The sequence below is a fragment of the Dunckerocampus dactyliophorus genome, chromosome 19 (assembly GCF_027744805.1).
Source record: "Dunckerocampus dactyliophorus isolate RoL2022-P2 chromosome 19, RoL_Ddac_1.1, whole genome shotgun sequence".
Classification (NCBI taxonomy): domain Eukaryota; kingdom Metazoa; phylum Chordata; class Actinopteri; order Syngnathiformes; family Syngnathidae; genus Dunckerocampus; species Dunckerocampus dactyliophorus.
The window spans coordinates 3,291,662-3,314,122 of NC_072837.1; the positions used below are offsets into that span (position 1 = coordinate 3,291,662).

At 41.1% G+C, this 22,461-nt stretch overlaps 1 protein-coding gene across 1 annotated transcript; it reads left to right on the top strand.

Annotated features, from left to right (window-relative positions):
* Positions 1-476: 476 nt before the first annotated feature.
* Positions 477-22,201, top strand: ppp2r5a (protein phosphatase 2, regulatory subunit B', alpha isoform). The gene is made up of 13 exons (XM_054761442.1): positions 477-1,508; positions 11,352-11,548; positions 12,691-12,792; positions 12,937-13,029; positions 14,018-14,148; positions 15,985-16,044; positions 17,462-17,570; positions 17,809-17,862; positions 18,009-18,059; positions 18,128-18,247; positions 18,345-18,472; positions 19,674-19,775; positions 19,863-22,201. The coding sequence occupies exons 1-13, from the start codon at positions 1,361-1,363 to the stop codon at positions 20,050-20,052; spliced, it is 1,485 nt and encodes a 494-aa protein (XP_054617417.1). The 5' UTR covers positions 477-1,360; the 3' UTR covers positions 20,053-22,201.
* Positions 22,202-22,461: the final 260 nt, after the last annotated feature.

The following is a 22,461-nucleotide window of genomic DNA, read 5'->3' on the forward strand; positions in this document are numbered from 1 at the left end:
TGTATAATTAATTAACACAGGAGTCAAACCTGACTGAAACATAATGGAATAGATAACGTGATACAGTACTCCTTAGTTACATAATTACAAAACAACAAATACAGGAGTAAAAGTCAGGAATTTTGCGTAGTGAATACATAAATACAGTATATGAGAGAAAACTGACAAAATATTGTACTGTACTGTGTATTGACTAATTAAATATACTATATATTTGGTAACATTAACAGAACCGTTGCATAATAAACTAAACATATAGTAAAATATCAATGAATATGTGATTAATAATCACGTTCTGTATTAAAAAAAATATACATAAATCGTACAGTAGTTGCCACTTCTGGCTCAGCTGTCATATTTGTTTTCCCATGTCACATGTTTGGACTTACTATTATTCTATTGGTTAAAAAGTTTCCTGTTTTGTACATCCTCTCCCGTGATTGGCTCCTGCCAAAGTCAGTCAAGAAACCCGTCAGGCAGTCCAGTCCAGTCTACTTAACAGCAGCAGGTCGAAACACGACACACAACGGTGGTGCTGTTGGGTGTAGTTTTATGGCTGTCGCCTCGCTGCGGATTTTTTAATTTTGAAAAGCATTTGACACGTTGAAGAAAATATTCCGTACGTGCAGAGGCTGGTTAAAGGTAACAAATGTCGCGATTTCGTAACGTAACTAACACGGCTGGTCACGCGGCTAACTTTTTAATGAAGTGTCGATGTGAAGAGGGGATTTGAACGACTCAGCGACGGTCAAAACGGCGTATAAGATTTTGCATTTTTGCTTTTACGAACAGCCGCACGGTTTTACATGGAGCCACTACTTTTCGACGTTGCAGCGAAGTGTGATTGCACATCCAGCAACGTCCGCTAAAGCTAGCAGCTACGTAAGCTAGGTAGGTGTTAGCCGCCAGCCCCTCGGTACAGTACAGTAGTTAACCGCACACATCCGCACAACTTTGTCAATGCAATAGGCTTAGCTGCACATTTAGACAAAAAAATCCAGCTAAAAAGTCCACTACTGTGTTTTTATATGTGAGTGACTTTTTGGGTGAACTAAAGGGCTATGTCGAGTTGTGCTTTTGTGCTCGGCGTGTCGAAGATTACTCCTAGAAAACGAAAATCCGCCCATAAGATGCATCGTCTGTAAACAGCCTAAACCCCTCCACCGACGCGCAATGTCGGACCACGCTAAGTGAACAGTCGCGGTTTTGACAGAAAACGGAGCTTCAAGTCGCGCAGGTTGCTCCACATTTTTTGTGCTGATGCGAACGTACAGAGGAGTTGTTCTTTTTTTCATCTGACGAGGAAGGGATACGGGCAAATTGTCCTCAAGCATATTTTTTGTCGGCTTCTTGCATCAAAATGTCGGCCATCTCTGCATTCGAGAAAGTGGACGGATTTACGCGAAAGTCCGTGTGGAAGGCCCAGAAACAGAGAAAATCGCCGAGCTCGTCTCAATACAGGACCCCAGTCGCCCCGGTGGAGCTTTCGTCTCTGCCCCAGCTAAAAGGTAAGAGGATGATGATGATGATGGGGTTGCTTTAAATAGGCCATAAGGTTTGATTGACATTTGTTATATCAATTCCTGAGGATTACACCTTGATGATTGCCTTCCACTGTATAGTGTGTAAAAACTTTTGAGGTGTCACGTCTGCAGTGATTGAAGTTGGCAGGCCTTCTAAGGAAGAGGAGGACCGCCTGTTGCGTTTGGTTTGTCCGTTTAAAGCAGTGTGGTGTATTTCAGGAGCTCACCTGTACTCGAACTAAATCTGTGTGAGTAAAAGCAGCAACCTTCAGTGCTACAGACCACCCACCCAAGCCACTTAAGCATCCAGCAAGCCAGCATCAAGTGAGAAGTGACAATATGGGTCAGTCACGAAGTTGTGATGATGGTGGTGCATTTTCGCAGCAATAGTGGTTTAAAGGAACAGGTTGAACAAAGGAAGGTTGAGATTGGTCACAATTTGAAGTTAAACTTCAGTTTAAACATTTAGTTCGACCCAAATAAAGCTCGAATTTTGTGGCTTCTCTCTATCATGGCTTTTCAAAAATACAGTATATGAATACATTATGCTGTTTGGGGTTGAATACGACCGATTAGCCAAAGATACGCATATTGAAGCAAAAATGGGGTTTTTTTGTCTAAATTAAGCATTTTTTAGCCTTGAAATGGATAAATGAACTAAAATACAAATATAAGGCATTCAGAAGGCACATTCAAAGATGCTGTGACTGATATGTAGTATTGTACACTGGTCACTAGGTGTCGGTAATGTTGCTGACACACAATCACCACACTTGATCACCGGAACAACAGGCTTTTATTGCAGGTTTGAATGATCACACGACAGGCACAATAATCCCTGATAAAAACACGGCCATAACCCACGGCAAGCTAAAACTCAACTCTGAACTCCTGACACAGGGAACACATATGTAGCAACACACACAAGCACAAGTCTTATTTATGCCCTCCATGGCTTATTTACATTTATTATGTTTACTTTATTGGGTAATACGAGCGTAAAGGTGACTATAGGGGTGTTAGTTCATGTCGAGAGTGCACAGCATCAGTGCACAGCGTAATCTCCCAACAGAAGTGCAGTTTTGATGGCAGATTCCTATCACTGTCCTGCCCCACTGAAAGACTGAGCAGATCATTCCTCCCCCACACCATGCGGCTTTTCAACACAACAGAGGGGTAGCGATAAAGAACACACACAGGACTGGACTTATTACCTTAGGTATTATTGCAGTACAAATTTAAGTGATCTGTTCCATATTTGTTTATTTATTATTCTATTTTCTTATTTTTCTTTTCTTATCTCTCCTGTCTTGCCTTGGTTGCACCGACCCCGGGCAGCCAGCAGCATTAATGAATGTAATGTAACTTCAGAGATTGCCTGCGCTGTTAAAGGTTTTAATGATGGTCAGTTTGACCCAGGAACTGATTATCTCTGTTGCCATTATTTCCTATCCTGCAAAATCCAAATAAATCAGAGATTGACCACAATCCCGGAAATTCTGTTTCAAATTCTGTTCAACCATTAAAGTTCTCTACCTCTAAAATGATGCAAACATGCATATTTTTTTTTATTTAAATGCCCAACTTTCTATGTTTCCTGGCTCGTGTGTAAGAGAAACCTGTTTTTTGCCCTTGAATGCCATCACTTCAAACTCTCCTAATGCAGTATGACAAGTATGAGCTCTAATGATCCGGAGTTGTACCTTTTAATTACACGCTTTGCTACTTTGAGCCACTGGCATGCGCCTTTACAAACTGCAGTTGCTCACTTCTGCTGCTGTCCGTGTCCTCTTTTTCACAGCTTGTGAAAATCGTGTTTACAGACAAAACAAACAACTGCCATGAAAACATAACCTCATGATAGCAGGTATGAATTTGGACCATGCTGACCTCAGAGCCATATGTTTGTTGTTGTTTTATTTGTCGAAGTATTTCAGCAATATTTGGTTTCAAGGACAGTGATTGTTTAATATGTGGTCTCGCTGTAGCTTTCAGTGAAATTTGACAGAACTCAGCCAAGTCTGCAGCAGTGTGGAATGTTCATAACGTTCATATGTTCCAAAAGTAGAATACCCTTTTCCATGGGAAGTGGAAAAAAACATCGTAATTTTACGAGAATAAACTGTTAATGTGAAGGAACTTTATTGTTAGGCTAATTGGCGACTCAAAATTGTCCATAGGTATGAATGTGAGTGTGAAACATTGTTTGTCTATATGTGCCCTGCGATTGGCTGGCAAACAGTCCAGGGTGGACCCCTCCCCTCTCGCCCGAAGTCAGGTGCCAGCCTAGCTGCGACCCTAGTGAGGCTAAGTGGCATAGAAAAAGATTGGATGGATGGATTTTAGTAGCATAGAGTTGAAATGTTAAAGAAAAAATGTTTTGTTTTTTGTTTTTTTTTTAACCAAGAAAAAAGTTATACTATTATGGGAATAAAGTCAAAATATAATGAAAATGAAGTCACAATATTACAAAAAGAAAATTGACGAAGATTATTGAAGAAACTTTAAATATTTGGAAAATAATTTTTAAAAAATGGGGAAAGAGCGAAATTCATACTAATAGAAAAGATGCAATTTTTTTTCTTGAAAGGACCTTCAATTTTTCAGTATGTGGCCCTCAGTGGAAAAACGTTTGGACACCCCTGTGTTAGCTGCTCCCTGAGCTGAAGTCGAATGAGATTTGCAGAAATCTTGTGTGGTTTACATGTTTATGTCAAAATGTCAGGAGAGATTCCAATAGGGAATTCTTGCGCTATGCAGGCTGGCCAAAACCATTTTCTAATCGTTAGTGTTTGCAGGATAAAAGAGCCGAGTTTCATCTCATTTCTTTGCACCCTCTCTGATGTTGTGATCAACAAAATATGTAAGCTCATTTTGTGTGTGTGTGTGTGTGTGTGTGTGTGTGTGTGTGTGTGTTTCCTGAGCATTTCCTCCTATTGTTAGAGGACTAAAGCTCGAGTTGTCATTATGTCGCTGTAATGGCAGATGGACGACTACAATATTATGTGACTGCTACAAGTTCACATATTGTACATTCCGCCATGTATTGATTGACCTTCAGTGTTTGTGCTGCTGTGTGAGTCATGTATTTATGACTGCATCGCCGTTGCTGCAGGTGTGGGATGTTGACATGTAACCAAAGATCTTTTTATATCACTTTGTACAAAACATCAACATACTACGATGAATAGCCACTAAGTGGCCTACTTTAGACACGTACTACCCAATTCCGAGTACTATTGTGCTGACTGTTGTGACAAGGACGTGTCTTAAAACAGCATTTTTTGGGGGTAGGGGGTCCTTAATGATGGCAGCAAAAATGCTTCAACCCCCCCCCCCCACCCCAGTAAAGCCTAAAGCTCCTGTTGTGTGATAAACGCCGAAAAGATGAGTCACTCAGACTATCATCATTGCTGTGGCAACCACAAGCTTCGAGAGCAGGCCAGGAAATAGTTTATATTCTAAATACAGCCAACTTAATTTAGGGTTTTATTTCTGTCCCTTGACTGATTTTTTTAGCTAAACTTTGATCAACTCTGGCTGCAAGGTGATTAATAGCCTGACAGTGTTGCTTGTAATGTAAATGATTTTGTTTTCATTGCGTGGATGTCCTGCATTGCCAGAGCATATCACGCGCTTTGTTTCTCTGCAGCATACAGATGAACATATCTCTTATTTAACACATATTTGCATATGCATACTCGAGTAAGATAAGAACATAATTGTGATTACATTTGAAAATATTGTTACCCTGGTGGCCCATTGATTGGCAAGCGCCTGCAAAATATTTCCAACATGTCTGCCAGCAAATGATCAATCAATAAATGCTGTAAACCAACTGCACCGCTCAGCAGCAGTACTAATGCTAATGTTCCATAATACGTACTGTTTGCATAATCTTAATGGCTTTTTGAGTGACTATTTTTGAACAGCATTGCTTCTTTCACTGTCCCATGTTTTGGAAAAATCGGTCTGCATTTACTTTCAAGTTCGGTCTCTGTAGCCCAATAAAATTGTACAGTACCTAAATGTCAACGACGAGGAACATGGCTTTCCATCTTCTTTGTGGCTTACATCCAGTCACATACAGGCTGGCATTGGAGAAGAGGAGAAGCAGTGTGAAAGTGTCTATCAGACTGTTTAGGATTAAAATCTTCCCTCTGGGACAGTAATGGGGATGCACGTGCATGTTCATCTTGTTTAAGTGATGTAAATGTATAAATGTTCTGTGCCAGTCTTGGCTAGTGTTCCTAGAACAAACAGTTTTGTAGCTCAACAGTATAAAGCCCAAAATAGAATTAAACCGGCAAAGCAGTTTGATTCATTTCCAAGTACTGTAAATTGTGTTTTCACTGCATTGCACTGTCCATGATTGGATCATCCTCAGACGCAGATATCATCTTCATCTGCTGTTAGTAATTGTGCTCTTGTATGGCGGATGTCTTCCAATGGCTCTTATCTAACTTTCTTTGACTTGGAATTCAATCTCTCCTGTACAACGCCATATATGTGCCATTGTTCTTTGTCTGAGTGACCCTTCAACCTGCTTTCATGTTGCTGTTGTGACAGACCACACTGGCATGCTTACCATGTGCACACTAAACAAGTGAACACAAATCTTTTATCAACTCCAACATATGCCAGCATCCCGTCCAACCTGCTTAGCCACTCGGCGATGTCCTGTCTGGTATCGTTGAGGTAGCGTTTCGCTTTCGGTCGGCTGTCACTCAAATTTTCCCGATTCATCAGTCCTATTCTCCACATGCCGGAGCCCGTGCATCACATTAGGGATTGTGTTAAGTGGCTGTAGATTCATCACTGTATGGTGTGCTAATGAGTTGTTGTTGTTGTTGTGCTTTACATTTGGGTGCCTTGTGGCAGTTAGTTTGGGAGTTGTCAAAAAGTGTTTTTGTTCGGTTTTGACACATTTTAAGACATTCTTGTTCAGAGTCGGAAGGATTGATTTTTGTAATTACAGCATCTGGAGGGGAGTGGAGCTCGTCCCACAATTTTGACTCCTGTACGTGCAGCATAGACAAGTCATAGAATGACAGACTGTAATGTGATCACCCCTTGCCAGTTATATATGATAACATATTTCATGTTAGTCATCCCTCCCTACATCGCAGTTCAAACATCGCTTCCTCACTCTATCACGGTTTTTTGAAAATTAAGTGATTAGTAAATGACCGCTGTTTTGTGGTTGGCTATGGACTATTATAAGTTAAAAAAAGATTTGTATATATATGTGTGTATATATATATATATATATATATATATATATATATATATAAAAAATAAATACTGTATATTAGACAAATTCTATCTAGTATTGTGGTTGCTATGTGTCAGTAATGTTACATTGATGAGACATTACATTAGATTAGATTACTGTCACACTGCATGGAGTCAGCCATGGCATGTCCGACATGACAAAAGTGGGGCGGGGGGAGTTCTCCTCCCATTCTGTGTGGAACTGGTAAGTTTTTGGTTTCCTACTTTGTCCTTCTGCCCCACTCCATTTGAAACCCTTTCTTAAGTTTTTAGAATAAATAAATTTGAGGCTAACGAGTTAGCTCGGTAGCATGTGATGTTTAAAGCGGCGGCTGTCTCTTGTGTCCCTGCAGTGATCCCGTAGCCTTTTATTTTTTATGTTTGGTTAGTAGTACTGATGTCATGATATTTGTCAAATCCAACTTTGAGATGTTCTTACCTCCAGGTGTGCACAAACTACAATTAACTTTTTATATCTTTTTTTTAATTTTTTTTATCAGTGTTGGTATCGAAAGCAGGACTTTATCGATATTGGCTCAGGAAAAAAATATATTGTTCATCCCTAAAATAAATCCGATAAAAGACTCCTAAATGAGCCAGAAAGTCGCAACCTGTCGCACACTGACTCAAGACCAAAGGTATGGAGCTGTTCTGTGTATTCTTAAATGACTTCTGTTGTGCTTTGGCGCTTTATAGAAAATGTTAGGGTACCGTTAGGATGAGCAGGGCTCCCCCTGTGTAATGGTGTGTGATAGACGGGCCCAATCACAGCATCCACTTGTCACCCCGCATGTTGTCATATCAGGTTGAGATTGCCACTTGGTTTGCTAAATTTGGTCATGTATGTCTTTTGAGCAGGACTTCGCTGTTTCTCTTCAGAGGTCACCGGGCCAGCATACTTTCCGTTTGTTTTGGTTCTCTCCCTGCTCAACTAGTTCTGTGAAATGTTGATGGATACTCACTAGGGCAGGTATGGGTTTTTACATGGCGTCTTTAGGTTTCCCTTAGTATTATGTAACTGTGTTGTACATTTTAACTGTGGATTAATGTCCCTTCCATCACAGTGGCGACTTTTCTATGTGCACACAATACCAGCTGGTTCTTGCTGTGCCGAACACGGGTTTCTGTTTTCTGTGCTGCGTGCTCCAGTTGCAGTTGAGAGGTGTTTGCCGTTATTAAAAGTGGGTGTTTAAATTACTTAGACTGGATTGCCAGCAGTGTAAAGAGCAGTTGTAGTTGAAAGGTTGTTAGAATCCCCAAATTTTGAGTAGCACTATGGTCCAACAACAACCACGGTGCCACAAACGAGCCATTTCATTTGAGTATTGAATATCTGTTTCCCATGGTGGTTGACCTCTGCTGTGTTGGGTTACTGAATCACAGGGATGCTAAAATGGAAAATTGTTGCATAATGTAGCCACATTCTGTCATGCAAGTATTGCATTCTGTTAAAATTCTCTTCACTAATGATGGCCACAGGTTTCCAACATTTGAACACCATTCCCAGGGGAAAAAAAACGAATTTTGACCATCTTTTAACCTCCTATGATTCTTGCAATGGTACCATAGTATCGTAGTGGTCAAGTGTAACTGACTGCACGCCTGCAAGAGGACTTTCACCAGACTGCCTCGTTCACTCTTTATTAGACCAGTAACGCTGGTGGCCCAAGCGAAAAACCTCCGATTTAAAAAAAAAAAAAAAAAAAAAAAAAAAAAAAAACAGTAAATAAAAACATTGATAAAATAACTTGTTGGGGCATTGTCATCGTCTAACGTAAGGTAGGCCGAGCAATTTGTTGTCATCTTCAGTGACATGGTCTTCATGGTCTTGGGCTGGTGAAAACACACATCCAGCCAGAGTTGCACATTGGATTTTTTTCTCCCTTAGTAATATAAAAGTTTCATTTAAAAACTGCATTTTGTGTTTAGTGGTGTTGTCGTTGACGAATATTTAAATTTGTTTGATAATCTGAAACATGAATGTGTGACAAACATGCAAAAGAAAGAAATCAGGAAGGAGACAAACTTTTTTTTCACACCGCTATATGAACCACACTGGCCTAGTCCGGCTCTGTAGAATGTCTTTGGACAGTGTAAACATGAAACTTTACCTGCAGTTGCAATTACAAATGTTCAATTTCTTTACCTTATTTACAAAATAAGAGAGACGACATTGTACGAGAGGCCAAATGAGACGTGAGCTTACCGGTCGCCATTTGAGTTCAAAGTCCTACCACCTGTGCAGTGGTTTCAGTTTTTTGTGTGAAGTGTGTTCAGAGTAGCTGCCCAGCTTCATTGACTGGGGCAACGCTTTCGAATTGTCCTTGATACATGAGGTGCCGATCACCCCGATTGCGATCACTGGCTGGAGTGCGCTCAGGGGTGCATGTGCAGAACACGTGACCTAGATGCCATGCAGAAAGCAGGAAATTGCAAGATGGCCACACATTTTCCAGGTTGCCGTGACAGTAGTGGAGATCTGGATACAGTAGATGTAGCAAAACTTCCCACGGGCTTCTTTAGACAGCAAAGTAGTTGAGACTGAATCAGCGGCATTTCTGCTGGTCACAGACAAGTACTGATTGGATGAGTTGACTGGTAGTCCCTATTTTGGATAGATGCTGGTTATGTACATTCTCTGTTGTTACTTCATGAATTAGAATGAATTGTAGACAATGTAACAATATCTTATCATCTTAACTCCCAGTTTATAACCCGTGTTGTTTTCCTATGAATGCGGTGTTGTTCTCCTATGAATGCTTCAGCCTCACCAGTCCTGACTTGCATATAAAAAAACATGCCGTGTCACGAAAAGACTCTCCTCAACCAATTTGCATCAATTGGAGCAGACATTTTTCATGAATTTCCATAGTTAAAAGACATCTAAGGTCCAATTAATGTCATTATAATCGCAGTAACTTGCATTGCTTCTTTATTATGTTCTGATATATAAACACTGTTTACTTCTTACATCTTCTCCTGCTATGTTTTTCCATTTGAATTGACATTTAAATGGAGTTTGCCCCTATTATACAATAGCAAATGTGTCTATCTGCTAGTTTAAGCAATGTGGGGATGTGCAATCAAAATGTTTTGGAAATACCAGTGTTTTGTGCAGCCTGCCAAACTTGCTTTGTTTTGCAAGTGTGTGTAAGCGTGACTACATCTCACTTGAGGTTCCAGACTTAAACACTAACGTGGGTCAAGTGACTCTTATTTTTGCATACTGTTACCGACCTCTTGTAGCTACGGCGCTCTAATGGAAATGTGTTCTTCCTTGAAACACCCCGAGGAATCGGTGCAGTAATGCATTTGTATCTTAAAGGTAAAAATAGCATCACATTGGAGGGGGAAAACACATTTCAGTCCGTAGCTTAGCTGTATGAAGAGAGACAAAAGGAAAAAAAAAATCTCACTTGCGAAGAGAAGGATTCCTTTCAAACGCACATAGATTTTAAAGATGTGTGGTATGTATAATCCAAGCAAAATGATTGCCAGTGGTAATTGTTTGCAGCAGCTATATTCGTCACCTCCTGCATAAACATAATATTTAATGGAATAATTATGCAGGGTACTTGAGAGAGGATAATGTGTCAAATCCACAAAGAAAGAAGAATTGCTTTGACCTAAGGTTGTGGAGAGAATGCTAACAGTATATTGCTCATCTGGTACAATTCCCGGTGGCACTAATGTCCACGTATACTTAAGGTGTACTATTCATTGTGATTTATTATAGACGTTAATATTTTAATGCCTCTCCAAAATAATAAAACACAGTTCTTGGTTGTGGTTATACAATTAACACAGAATAACACTCTTCATGCTGGCTCCATGTTTACTGGCTTACGGGTTCATGTCAAGGTGCAATGAATAGTGTGACCCTTACAGTTGCATAAGTGCTTTGTCAGCTGTCAGCACCATCCGCTGGCTTTTTTTTTTTTTTTTTTTTTTTTTTTTTTTTTTAAAGCGCTGCCTTTTTTGTTGCATCAATTACTATGAAATTTGCAGCTTGACACATAAAAGAAACTATGGTCCAGTCAAGTTAGTGTTTGCCACAGCTGCAAGGTTGCATAAAGTGTATGAACTGTAAGTGAGGCTACTCTCAGCAGGGAGCTGTCCCGTAGCCACAGTGATTACCTACGCTGTGCCCAAATACACCATCACCGTGCAGTGTGCCTGCCTGGATGGCTTCCAAATGCTGTTAATAGCTTGGCTGGGTTGGACAGCTTTAATAACAGTGGACGTACTGACCGTCTAATCCATAAAAGGCTTTACAGCCAAAGCCGAGAATGACCGGACTGCCTCTTTGTGGCTAAATCTAACATTTTTTGACACTATCAAGGCTAATTTTTGCTTTGGGTTAGAACTTTCCCCGAAAAAGAAATGCAATATGTGGGTGACAAATGAAAGGAAAATCCAAAATAATGTGTGTGAATACATTGTGGGTCATTGGGTTGGTTCGTGGAGGGACACCAGTCCATCAAAAGACTTTCCTTCAGTGGTTTGCTGTTTGCTGAAACCAAAATTTCCCTCTTTGCACTTGTGTGGTTCCAGACGCTCCCTCCACTGAGCAGCAGGAACTTTTCACCCAGAAACTCCAGCAGTGCTGCGTGCTCTTTGACTTCCTGGACTCTGTGACGAACCTGAAGAGCAAGGAGATCAAGAGGGCCACGCTGAATGAGCTGGTGGACTATGTGTCCACCAACAGAGGAGTGCTCGTGGAGTCTGCGTACCCTGACATCACAAACATGGTGAAGACATGCTCAGCATCTGGCCTTGCGAATAGAAACATTTCCTCAAACGGTGCACCCACGCCTCCTTCCACTCCCATTACCTTATGACTGATGTCAGCATGCGTCATAGTAGATCAGGACCACAGAACACACCACCACCAGCAGAGCAGAAATGGCATCTGTAAAGCTGATGTTTATGGTGGCATTTAAAGAGAAGTCTCCCTATATGCAGCTATTAGCAAACAACTCTTCACCATTGACCTAAAAAGAATAATAATGATATATTAATTAGCTCAAGCGTCATTATTTACCGCCTTACCGCCAATATCTCTGTGATTGAGTAAATAAAAGCCCACTATACAGGTATGTATGTGAGCTTAAAGTAATGAAAATTGAAATGGTCTATTCCTACCATGTGTACTATGACATAGTGGTCTAGAACACCCCGTGCACTCAAGAGGATTAGAAAATGGAGGCTGATCATGTGTCTAGACAGGTTGTGCCATGTCAGCAGTGTATGGGATATATACTGTATTGTATGCGGCCACAGCGGGTTAAAAAAAAGACCCTTATCATTCTATGTGTATGTAATTAATTTGCTTTTTTAGGGGGTTGTCACGGGACACCGAGTTCACGAGATGAGCTGATACATGAGATTGAGTCATGAGATTTATGAGATTTTAACATTACTTATAAGAAAAGTACAATGCAATATATTGCAATCACTACTACTACGTTACACTTTTCTACATTCTGTGTGTATGCTAGTGGCCCCGCCTCCACCCACCAAGACAAAAAGACTATGACTGACAAAAAGGCTCACTCCGTTCATGCTTTTGTTCTGTGGAACAAACGTGCCGACGTGCTGAAACCAAACCCTATTCCTGGCTGTTTGGAGGCGAGCGACATGGAAAACAGACACACATGTACATATATGACACATGTACATGTATTAAAGCCGGAAAAAATATTGAGTTCATTTTCATGTATTGTGTAATTGATTTAATTTATTGTCATCCCAGGCCAAGTGCCCTTGAGATATTTTTTTTTTTCTGAACGAGAAATTTTGGCATGTTTTAGTCTTGCGAGAGCTTGTGACATCCCTACTATATACTGGATGTTGTTGTGAGTTGAGTTGACAGTGCCGTTCTATTCCACAGATCAGCACTAACATATTCCGCACACTTGCACCGAGTGACAACCCGGATTTTGACCCAGAAGAGGATGAACCCACTCTTGAAGCTTCATGGCCTCATATCCAAGTGAGGATCTAAGTTTGTTACTTCTTTATACCTTCATTCAGCTGCATCCTAGTGGACTGCACAGCATCTCATTATGCATTTCTCATTCTTGGTACTGCTGTAACTTAAAATGTTTTTTGTGGGTTTTCCGCCCCTGTTTTTCAGCTAGTCTATGAGTTCCTACTGCGCTTTCTTGAGAATCCGGACTTCCAGCCCAGTATTGCAAAGCGCTACATCGATCAGAAGTTTGTACTCCAGGTTAGTGTCAGCAATTATGTGTGAAAACCATGCATCAAGCATCATATGTAGGATTGTCATAAACGCATCAACAGGTTATCCCACTTAAACATGATGCTCATAGTTGTGGGACATGTCATGTGACTACAAGAAGTCGGATCCTCTGCCAAGTAAAGTCAGACAAAACCATTCAGGATTGTAAAATTTAAGAAACTACCTCTGTCCCGTTAGCTAGTGTCCTTCACTCCAGCGCAGCAGCTCACATGAATCAAATGGCCTGGAATGTTGGCTTGGCCGCATCAGAGGTGCCGGGACTGATTTTCCATGATGTGAGTGTGTCGCGGGGGAGCTTTAAATAGCTGCCTGTTGTTTTGCTCTTTAGGATGAGATGAGAGGGCTGTGGTTGGGTACAAATTGACAGTATAGAGGTTTCGGTGGCAATTGTGAAGTCAGGGGAGGGGAAAATGTATAGTCGCAAAAGTCCTTGTGTGCAAAGACATACAGTATATATTCACTGCAGGGGAAACTGCACGTCTCCCTAAAAGTCCTGCATTTAAATGGTCATTCGGGTCCTATGATTTGAATATTGACATGTCATACGGCAAACATCCCCAAACTCAAATCCAAAAGATCCACAGAGGGAGGACACAGCAGTGGAAAAACATGCATGATGACACATTACTGTTTGCTGGACGTATGTGAGCTTAAATCAGCTGTCAGCCTTGTTGCAGAGGTGCCGATGATGCGCTAACAGGCAGTGCTGTACCCCGGAGCGGGGCCTAAAATTTCCCCGTGAATGATGACTCATCATAGGTGGTAGCAATAGATGTGACATGGTCTCCAGTGCGTTTGTTACGCACGACACACACATACTTCTCATTTTACGACAACAGATGCGGTGCCTGGTTTATGATGCTACATCCCCTTGAAGTTATATAATAGCTTTGTATGTCATAACGTTTCAACTCAATCAGGAAAGGAACCTGACTTTTATGTACTATTGTGACAGCTTCTGGAGCTGTTTGACAGTGAAGATCCAAGGGAGAGGGAATTCCTGAAGACCATCTTGCACCGGATTTATGGAAAGTTCCTGGGGCTACGGGCCTTCATCCGGAAGCAGATTAACAACATCTTCTTGCGGTCAGTAATATATATGCCTTGTTGTTACTACTAAGAATAATGCTGTCTTTTAGGGTCCCGATGGGAGAATCTAAAAGAAAACCTAAGCTGCACCAAAGATAGCAACATTCTGATTTAGAAGCCAGTGCAGTGTGGAGGGAAGAGAGGAAGCAATGATAATGTCTTGCTTTGAGCAGCATCTTTTTTGTTTTTGTGACAGCAGCAGTTGTGCATATAGATCACTGTGACAAATGACTGACTGACTGGAAAAAGACTTTGACTACACCAGGGGTCGGCAACCCGCGGCTCCAGAGCAGCATTCCGCTCTTCAGCCTCCTTGTAGACTGCGGGAGAGGCAGATAGTGTGTCGCGGGAGCTGACTGTGCACTGGCAGCAACCGCAGAACTATGTGTTTTCACTTTTACGCCTCCAAATACCAGAAAAATCCCCCAACGATGTGAGGAAAAGTCCTTACATTTGTCGCTAGTCACGTTTGAGAAAATAAGTCACCAGGAGGGTTTGGAAAGTCGCAAGGTTTAGAGAAAATAGCCAAGTTGGCAACACTGGGGCTGCACATGAGATCGTAAGGAGGGCGAAGCCATTCATAGATGGAGAATACTTGAAAGAATCCTACATAAAAATATCAGAGCATCTATTCTCAGAATAAAAAAACACAGGAAATGAGTCAGAAAATGGAAAAAAGGCCCTTTGCAAAGACAGTCAGGTTGGTTCGTTGTTAATGACAATTCAGTACAGGCGTAAACGGTATTGCACAAACACTGATATACTGATATGTGAACTATATGGGACATGTCATCACAGCAGCAGGACAGAGGGCAGATGAAACAAAGGTCAAAGCAATAGTGGACATGCCGACCCCAGAAGACAAACCAAGCCTTCAGCGTCTGTTGGGGATGATCAAGTTCCTTGCGCAGTACATCCCATATCAAGCTTCACTTACTGCACCCCTAAGAGAGCTGCTTAAGAAGGATGTGATGTGGCACTACAGACATTAAAGACTACGCTATCCTATCATCACTATTTAATGTTAAAGTTGGCTACATTTTGTTTTAACTTTACACAAATATGGGAATCACTCCAAAAGGCTTACCGAGTTAAGTGTTTAAATTTTTTCAGAGTAGGCCTACACATGCACGGCACACTTCTGTTTGTACACGTTTATAAGCTTTGTAATGTTTAAGACTTTTTTTTTTTTTTTTTTTTTTTTTTTACTGAAAGAGGAGGCAATCCCCTGGACTACACAAACCTCATTTTCAAAACAATGTAGTAGTTACTTATGTCTCTACTGCCAACATCAAACAATAGGGGCTCTGGTCCGTGTTTCCTGTCACAGAATCATGGCTCACCCTTGTGCCCCCCCCCCCCCCCCCCCCCCCTCCTCTGTCTTTGCGTCATTGCACCTCAAATATATCAGTCTCGCTTTTCAAATACAAACGAGCGCAAAGATGGCTGCGTCAGGAATTCCAGACGCCGTGTTTGATTCTTTACAGCTCCTGTTGCTGCGTGACAGTGGGATTTAGATGATTGAAACAGGGGGGCCCTTGATGTCTTTTCCAACAGGCAAGGGTGGCAAAACGGGTGCACCCACTTTGACCATCTGCCTCTCAGGATAAAAATAGTGCCACAGTTGTCAGGAACTGTATGTACATACCAAACGTGCACGGGTGCAAAGGACACGGGTTACTGAACAGATGCGGTGAATGATTTATTTGACAGTCATTATGCTTGTTCTTGATACAGCAGGTGACTGTGACTAACCTTCTATTCATTTTTGTAGAATATTTACAACACAAAGTTTGAACTGTTGTGAGTTTCAATGTCCTGTTGCATTTGTAGGTTCATCTACGAGACTGAACATTTCAACGGAGTTGCTGAACTACTCGAAATTCTGGGAAGGTGAGTAGTGATGTATAGTCTTCCAAATACAGTCTAACCTCGGTTTTCGATTGTCATAGTTTTATGCAGTTTTCGACAAAAATGTTGCCTCTGTTGTCATACTGTTTCGGTTGTAGTCTGTTTGCACTGTACTGTATCAATCCGCAGAATCGAGTGCCCAATGAAGCACCCTACGCATTGCGGAGTCTGTCCGTGTTTTTTAATTGAGTGCGAAAGGCAGAGGTGGACTTACCATCAGGCAAACACGGGCAATTGCCTCGTGCTCCCAAATGTCTCATAAAAACGTATTCTTTTTTTTCTTCTTCGATTTACAGTACATATTACTGTTTTAGTCTTAATTCACATGCTTAAAATTACATAAAAAATGCGTAATCTGTCATGATCGTTTCGACCGCTCCCCCTTCCCCTCTCATGCAATAGACTATTCCATGTTACTGCGCATGTGCAGATTGATTCCAGAAGATCAGAGCAAAACAATCTTGATGGCGTGGTTTGGGGAAAAATGAAGCGGAGTCACCCCAGTGGAGCAGAGAAGAGGCGAAGGCGAGAGGAAAGCTACTTTTATCAAAACTACCGAAGGTGTCAACCTTTTCCGCAGTCACGACAAACGTAGACACACGACGACAGCAGCACCGCTCCTGTCAGTTTCTGCCACAAGATGAAGCTGAGAGTGACACTTTCTATCAAAAAAGATTTGTGTATTAAAGCAGTAAACTATATTAAATGTTGCTTAATGTTCTTATCAGATGATTCACTTGTTGGGTAATAATAATCCCCCAGGAGAATTTTAAGGACTTTATCTACCTCAGAAAATAGGATCATTTTCCTCATATATTCACAATTGTTAGTAGATGATAAACCTGAACATTTAAAATCGGTTTTGGGGGCGTATATAAACATAGCTAGGTAACTTCCAACTTAAGCTGACTAACTAACTGATTTCAAAAGCAGGAAAAAGTGGCCTAAATTTACATACTCACCTTATGTAAAAGTTACAACAAAAAAACAAACAAAAACTTTTGTCAGTTCAGTACACTGACTGGGTTTGCCCTGGGCCCCCAAATGACCAAAAATACACCCCCGGCAAGAGGTAAACGTTAAAAGTTTGTATCTATTTTATTTGTCATTTATAAAATGTATTTTTGTTAATATATAGGTTGTTTGAAACATTAATTAGATTGACATTTGGAGGACTGGTCGAATAACGAAAACGGAGGTCCCACTGTGCATGTACAGCAAGCTACATTTGCATATTTTGGCTTTTTTGACTTGCAAGTCAAAGTCGCATGTAACATTTCAGTGCATTTATGGTCATTGTGTCATTTCTCTGAGCGAGTGAATATTTCTTTCTTTGTTTTTAATACTTGATTATCCCATGGGTATGATAACTGTGGTAAACTGTGCTTCCTGTCTGCAGCATCATCAATGGCTTTGCACTGCCTTTGAAGGCGGAGCACAAACAGTTTCTGATGAAGGTGCTCATCCCCTTACATACAGCGAAGGGACTGGCCCTCTTTCACGCACAGGTGGGAATGTTTCTCCATACATGAACATGCCCTTTGCCTACATGGCTGGCTCATAACTACTCGTTTAGATTCTACTACGCCATCTAGTGGCGTTGAAGTGCAAATGGTGATTAATTTCAGAAAAAGGAATGAATCTATTGCAAAATATGTTGTCAATCACCAAGTCTGTCTTACATGAAACATTATCTTAAGTGAAGTGGTGTATCATTCAATCTTCTATTCATATGTATTTTCTCAGCTGGCCTACTGTGTGGTCCAGTTCCTGGAAAAGGATCCCACTCTCACTGAACCGGTACTTTCTTAAAAAACATGTTTCCTCTCACACACTAAGCCTATGGCCCTAAAATTAGTTAACGTTGCTGAGAAATCTGTCATGGGTGCTACAAACCACCTTCATCTGAGACGAACCCCTTGTGAGTTTTCTATTCTTATGTTTAGGTGATCCGAGGCCTGCTGAAATTTTGGCCCAAGACGTGCAGCCAGAAAGAGGTGTCACATCTATTAAGAAAAAAACCCATACCACACTGGTCCTAATATGTGTTGCTGTGTGTAAACAGGTCATGTTCCTGGGTGAGATTGAGGAGATTTTGGATGTCATTGAGCCTACACAGTTCAAGAAAATCCAGGAGCCGTTATTCAAGCAGATTTCCAAATGTGTGGCCAATCCCCACTTTCAGGTAAGAATCCATTGAATTCTGTCAGGTGTCAGAGCCACGTTTTTTGGCATTTTGTTTGTTTTGATGCCTGATTAACCAGTCCTATGTGCCCTCACAGGTAGCGGAGCGAGCGCTGTACTTTTGGAATAACGAGTACATTCTCAGCCTCATCGAGGAGAACATTGACAAGATCCTCCCCATCATGTTTGGTAGCCTCTACCGAATGTCCAAAGAGCACTGGAATCAGTACGAACTCTTATATTACACGGGGTAGAGTAACCGCTAAGGTCAGCCAACTCCAGCTGACAAGCAGGTTGGGCGTAGATCTTCAGAAGCACAGAAATACCTACATACATTTGTCTAGGGTGCTTTTGTCTAGTTAAGCTTGTGTTTATATGTACACAATGGTGGCTTGAGGTTTCACACATCAATAATAATAATATAAGATTAAACACCGTGTATTTACGCTTTAGCTGGAGTTTTGCAACAGTCTTATCACCATATAGACCCAAATACAAGACGCTATCTAGTTTTTCTGTAAAAATGTCTGAAAAGACAGGCTGTCTTACTGTACTAGTAATTTCAGGGTCTAGAGAGTTGTACCTGCACACCAGAGCTTTTCTTCCTGTCACTCACCCGCACTGGCAAGGCAACACGAAGACCCGCTACAACAAAACAACAGATAAAAACAACAGTGATGCTAATGTTTGGTTTAGTTTATTTGAACATGAAGGTTACAATGGAATACATCTCATGAATCATGTAAAGATTATAGTGAGCATTGAAGCAAACAGCAGCTAAGATATATTTTATAATTGTTATTTATCAACCACTTATTTAAAACATGAAAGAAAAGAGAGGTTGACGTATTCAGGGTTCAAATCTTTATTTTGGGCATGTCTGTGTGGAGTTTGCATGTTTTCCTTGTGACTTTTAAGCTGTGCATAGGTGTGATTGTGAGTGTGAATGGTTGTTTTGGCTATATGTGCTCAGTGCAGGGTGCACACCTCTCGCCCAATGTCAGCTGGGATAAGTTCCAGCTCACCCTTGACCCTAATGAGGACAATATTACAACCAAGTGTTTAACAAAAGACCTCAAGAAAAATACCATCATTTATTAGTTTTACAAATAAATTTGGACCGCCACAAATTTAGTTTTACAATTTGGCGCTACTTGTTCGCCCTCATGAGGGTGCCTCGGTAGCCTGGCAACTTATTTTGTTCTGTAAACTTGCAGCATTTCTCTCCTGCAGTTGGTTTTGCTGATTTGTGTATTTGTTTGGGGTTTGCAGCATTTTCCCGTTGCATGTGTTTTACGGCGTTTGTGTGTTTTTGGTCGTGGGTCATTTCTGTGTTTGGATGTTTACGCATGTTTGCCACCGTAGTAATGACTGCCTGTATAAACTATGTCTTATTTGTGATTCAAATCTACCTGTCGCACACTCAGGACCATTGTATCTCTGGTCTACAATGTGCTGAAGACACTGATGGAGATGAACTGTAGTCTGTTTGACGAGTTGACCTCCTCCTATAAGTCAGACCGGCAACGGTGAGCAACACTAAAAAAGCAAGTTGTATTGACTCCATCCTGTTCCACTAGCAACTTTTAAACAAGACGATTAAATGTTCTTTCCAGGGAGAAGAAGAAGGAGCAAGAGCGTGACGAGCTCTGGAGGAAGCTGGAGGAGTTGAGGCTCATTAACGCCACGCTTGAACAGAACAACAGCCACAAGCTCCTCGGTGTCCAGAACAACAACAAGAATAGCAATAATAACAACCAGGACAAGGCCGCCAAGGCTGTTGACAAAGATTACGGCGGCCACTGAGAAAGAGAGAGCTACCCACGTGCCAAAAACACACTGTAGTCCTGCTTTTAACAATCTGGTTGGTGCCGTCTCCACCACTGTCAGAGGATGAACAAAGATGGGAGACAAGCTACACCTCACTTTATAGAACGTTTTTGAGTGACTTCAAACGCCTCACGGAAAACAAAGTTTGATGTTAGTGCGCGGCAGCAGCAGTATGTTGTTGTTTTGTCTGCTCTTGTCGTATTCAATGTACATGTTTTGTGGTTTGAGAAAATAACGACTTGAATTCAGCATTTCAGATTGTTTCTGCGACAAGCTGAATAGCTCAACAAAGATGTCTACTTTATATTGTTCTGCGTCGTCGCTGCCAAGTGCGGTAAGTGCATTGTGGGAGTAGTTGAAGCAGACGGGACCAGACTTAACTCTTGAAACATGTACAGAACAGAGATGGATGGAACAATCGGCATCAATATACCAATCTGATATATGTGTAAGACTGTCCAGTGGGGGTGTTAAAGTGGAGTTAAATCATCTTCACATTTAGTTTTACATTTCAGGTATTTTATTTTTTTCAATCTATGTGCAACCATGTGAGCGGCGCAGCAGCTTTTATTACAAGTATTTACACTGAAGTATTGACACAGGGCTTTCCAATTGTTGTTTAGGGGATGCCGTGATGCTGCTGTCTTTCAGTGGAATATAATGTACTAGCTGTTAGCTTAGCATGAAGCCTGGAAACATTCATTTTGGTGAACTTAACGGTATACACTAGGGTTGTCACAAGATCCCACAAGGTTAAAACATGACAAGATTTCTCGTTCAGAAAAAAAAACTTGTCTTGTGGGCACGGGGCCTGTGACAAAAATAAAAAAATTTATTAATTGCACAATTTTGCCAGTCTCAATATATTGCCATATGTATGCGTGTCTGTTGCCCTTGTTTCTCCCGCCTCCAAACAAGCAGTGAGAGAGTTCACTGAATTAATTCCATAGAACAACAGCATAAATGGAGTGAGCCCTTTTTGTCAGTCATACAGTCTCTCTGTCTCGGTGGGTGGAGGCGGGGCCGTTAGCATGCACACAGTGCAGAAGAGTGTAAAGTAGTTTAAAGTTTGTTGATTGCAATATATTTTGTAATTGTACTTTCCTTAAAAGTTATGTTAAAATCTAGTCCTGTCTCATTCTCGTAGACCCAATCGCATGTATCGTCTCGCCTTGTAAACTCAGTGTCTCATGACACCCCTATTATACACACATGAGCTTTCCCCTGTTTCCAGCCTTCATGCAAAGAGTCACTCCGCGGCATACAAGTGTGGGATGTATTTCCATCACGTCTAACTCCAGTGAGGGAAGTAGAGTATTTTTTTTTACTTAAAATTATTTCTGTAAAAAAAAAAAAAAAAAAAAAAAAGGAAGCAAAAACAAGACGTACAGGACTATATTTTTCCAAAGTGAATATTTTTTTGTTGAGTTTATTTTGCAAATGGACTAAGATGGGATGCCAGGTATGGGCTTGATTGTACAGTATATTTGTGGAGTGGTCGTATATGTAAGCTAGATGGGAGGTGACTTTATTAAAAGGACGGCGCCACTCTTATTTAAAGGGGACCTGTATGACATCGTCGGTTTAAATGTGTTGATGTTAATGTACAGTAACATACAGGTCGTCGCTGTGAGCGATACGTTTATATTCAGCTGTCATGTCAAGCCAATGATAGTTTGTCATGTTATCATGTATAGGGATGCTGCCCACTGGCTTTTTAGGGAGGGAGAGCCTTTAAGATGTTCAACTAAACCTGAAAGGCTCAATTCATTAATATATATTCTATATTAAGAGCTTATTCGTCATCTTTCTTCTTCACAGTATTGCTGTAATTGTGCAGGAACAGGTCAAAAAGACATTTTATTTTCCGCATTTCCCTCACTTTAAGGTGTGTTATGAAGTAGCAAAATAAGAAAATAAACGTCACAAACTCCTACCTGAAGTCAAATTTACTGCCTGTTCCTGCTCACACTCTTTACCTCCAGTCCTAATAACCTCAGACTAGTTTTCATCGGGAACCGTTCCATCTTCTACTCATCCTTATAGGAATGTTGTATTCTTTTTAGTTCCGCTTTCTCTGATGCCTTTCTGTCAGTACAGCATTCCAACGTCTATGTTGGGGGGGTTTTGGACGAGGGGTGGGAAGCCGTTTTGTAATCACAGATAGATTTTACCAAGGTTTCTTTTCATCAAATAAAGTCTACTCTATCTTTCTACTCCAAGCATGAACTTCTGGTGTTTTTCCCCGCAACTCTCTCCCAACAGATGTAGTACGCCATGGGGGCCAGAAGATGGAGCCAGGATGTTTGGTTTTGCTTTGGATTGCTTTTTTCTGCGCTAAGGGTTTAGTAACTGAGTGCCAAAGTGGGGCAAGCCCTATCAGCT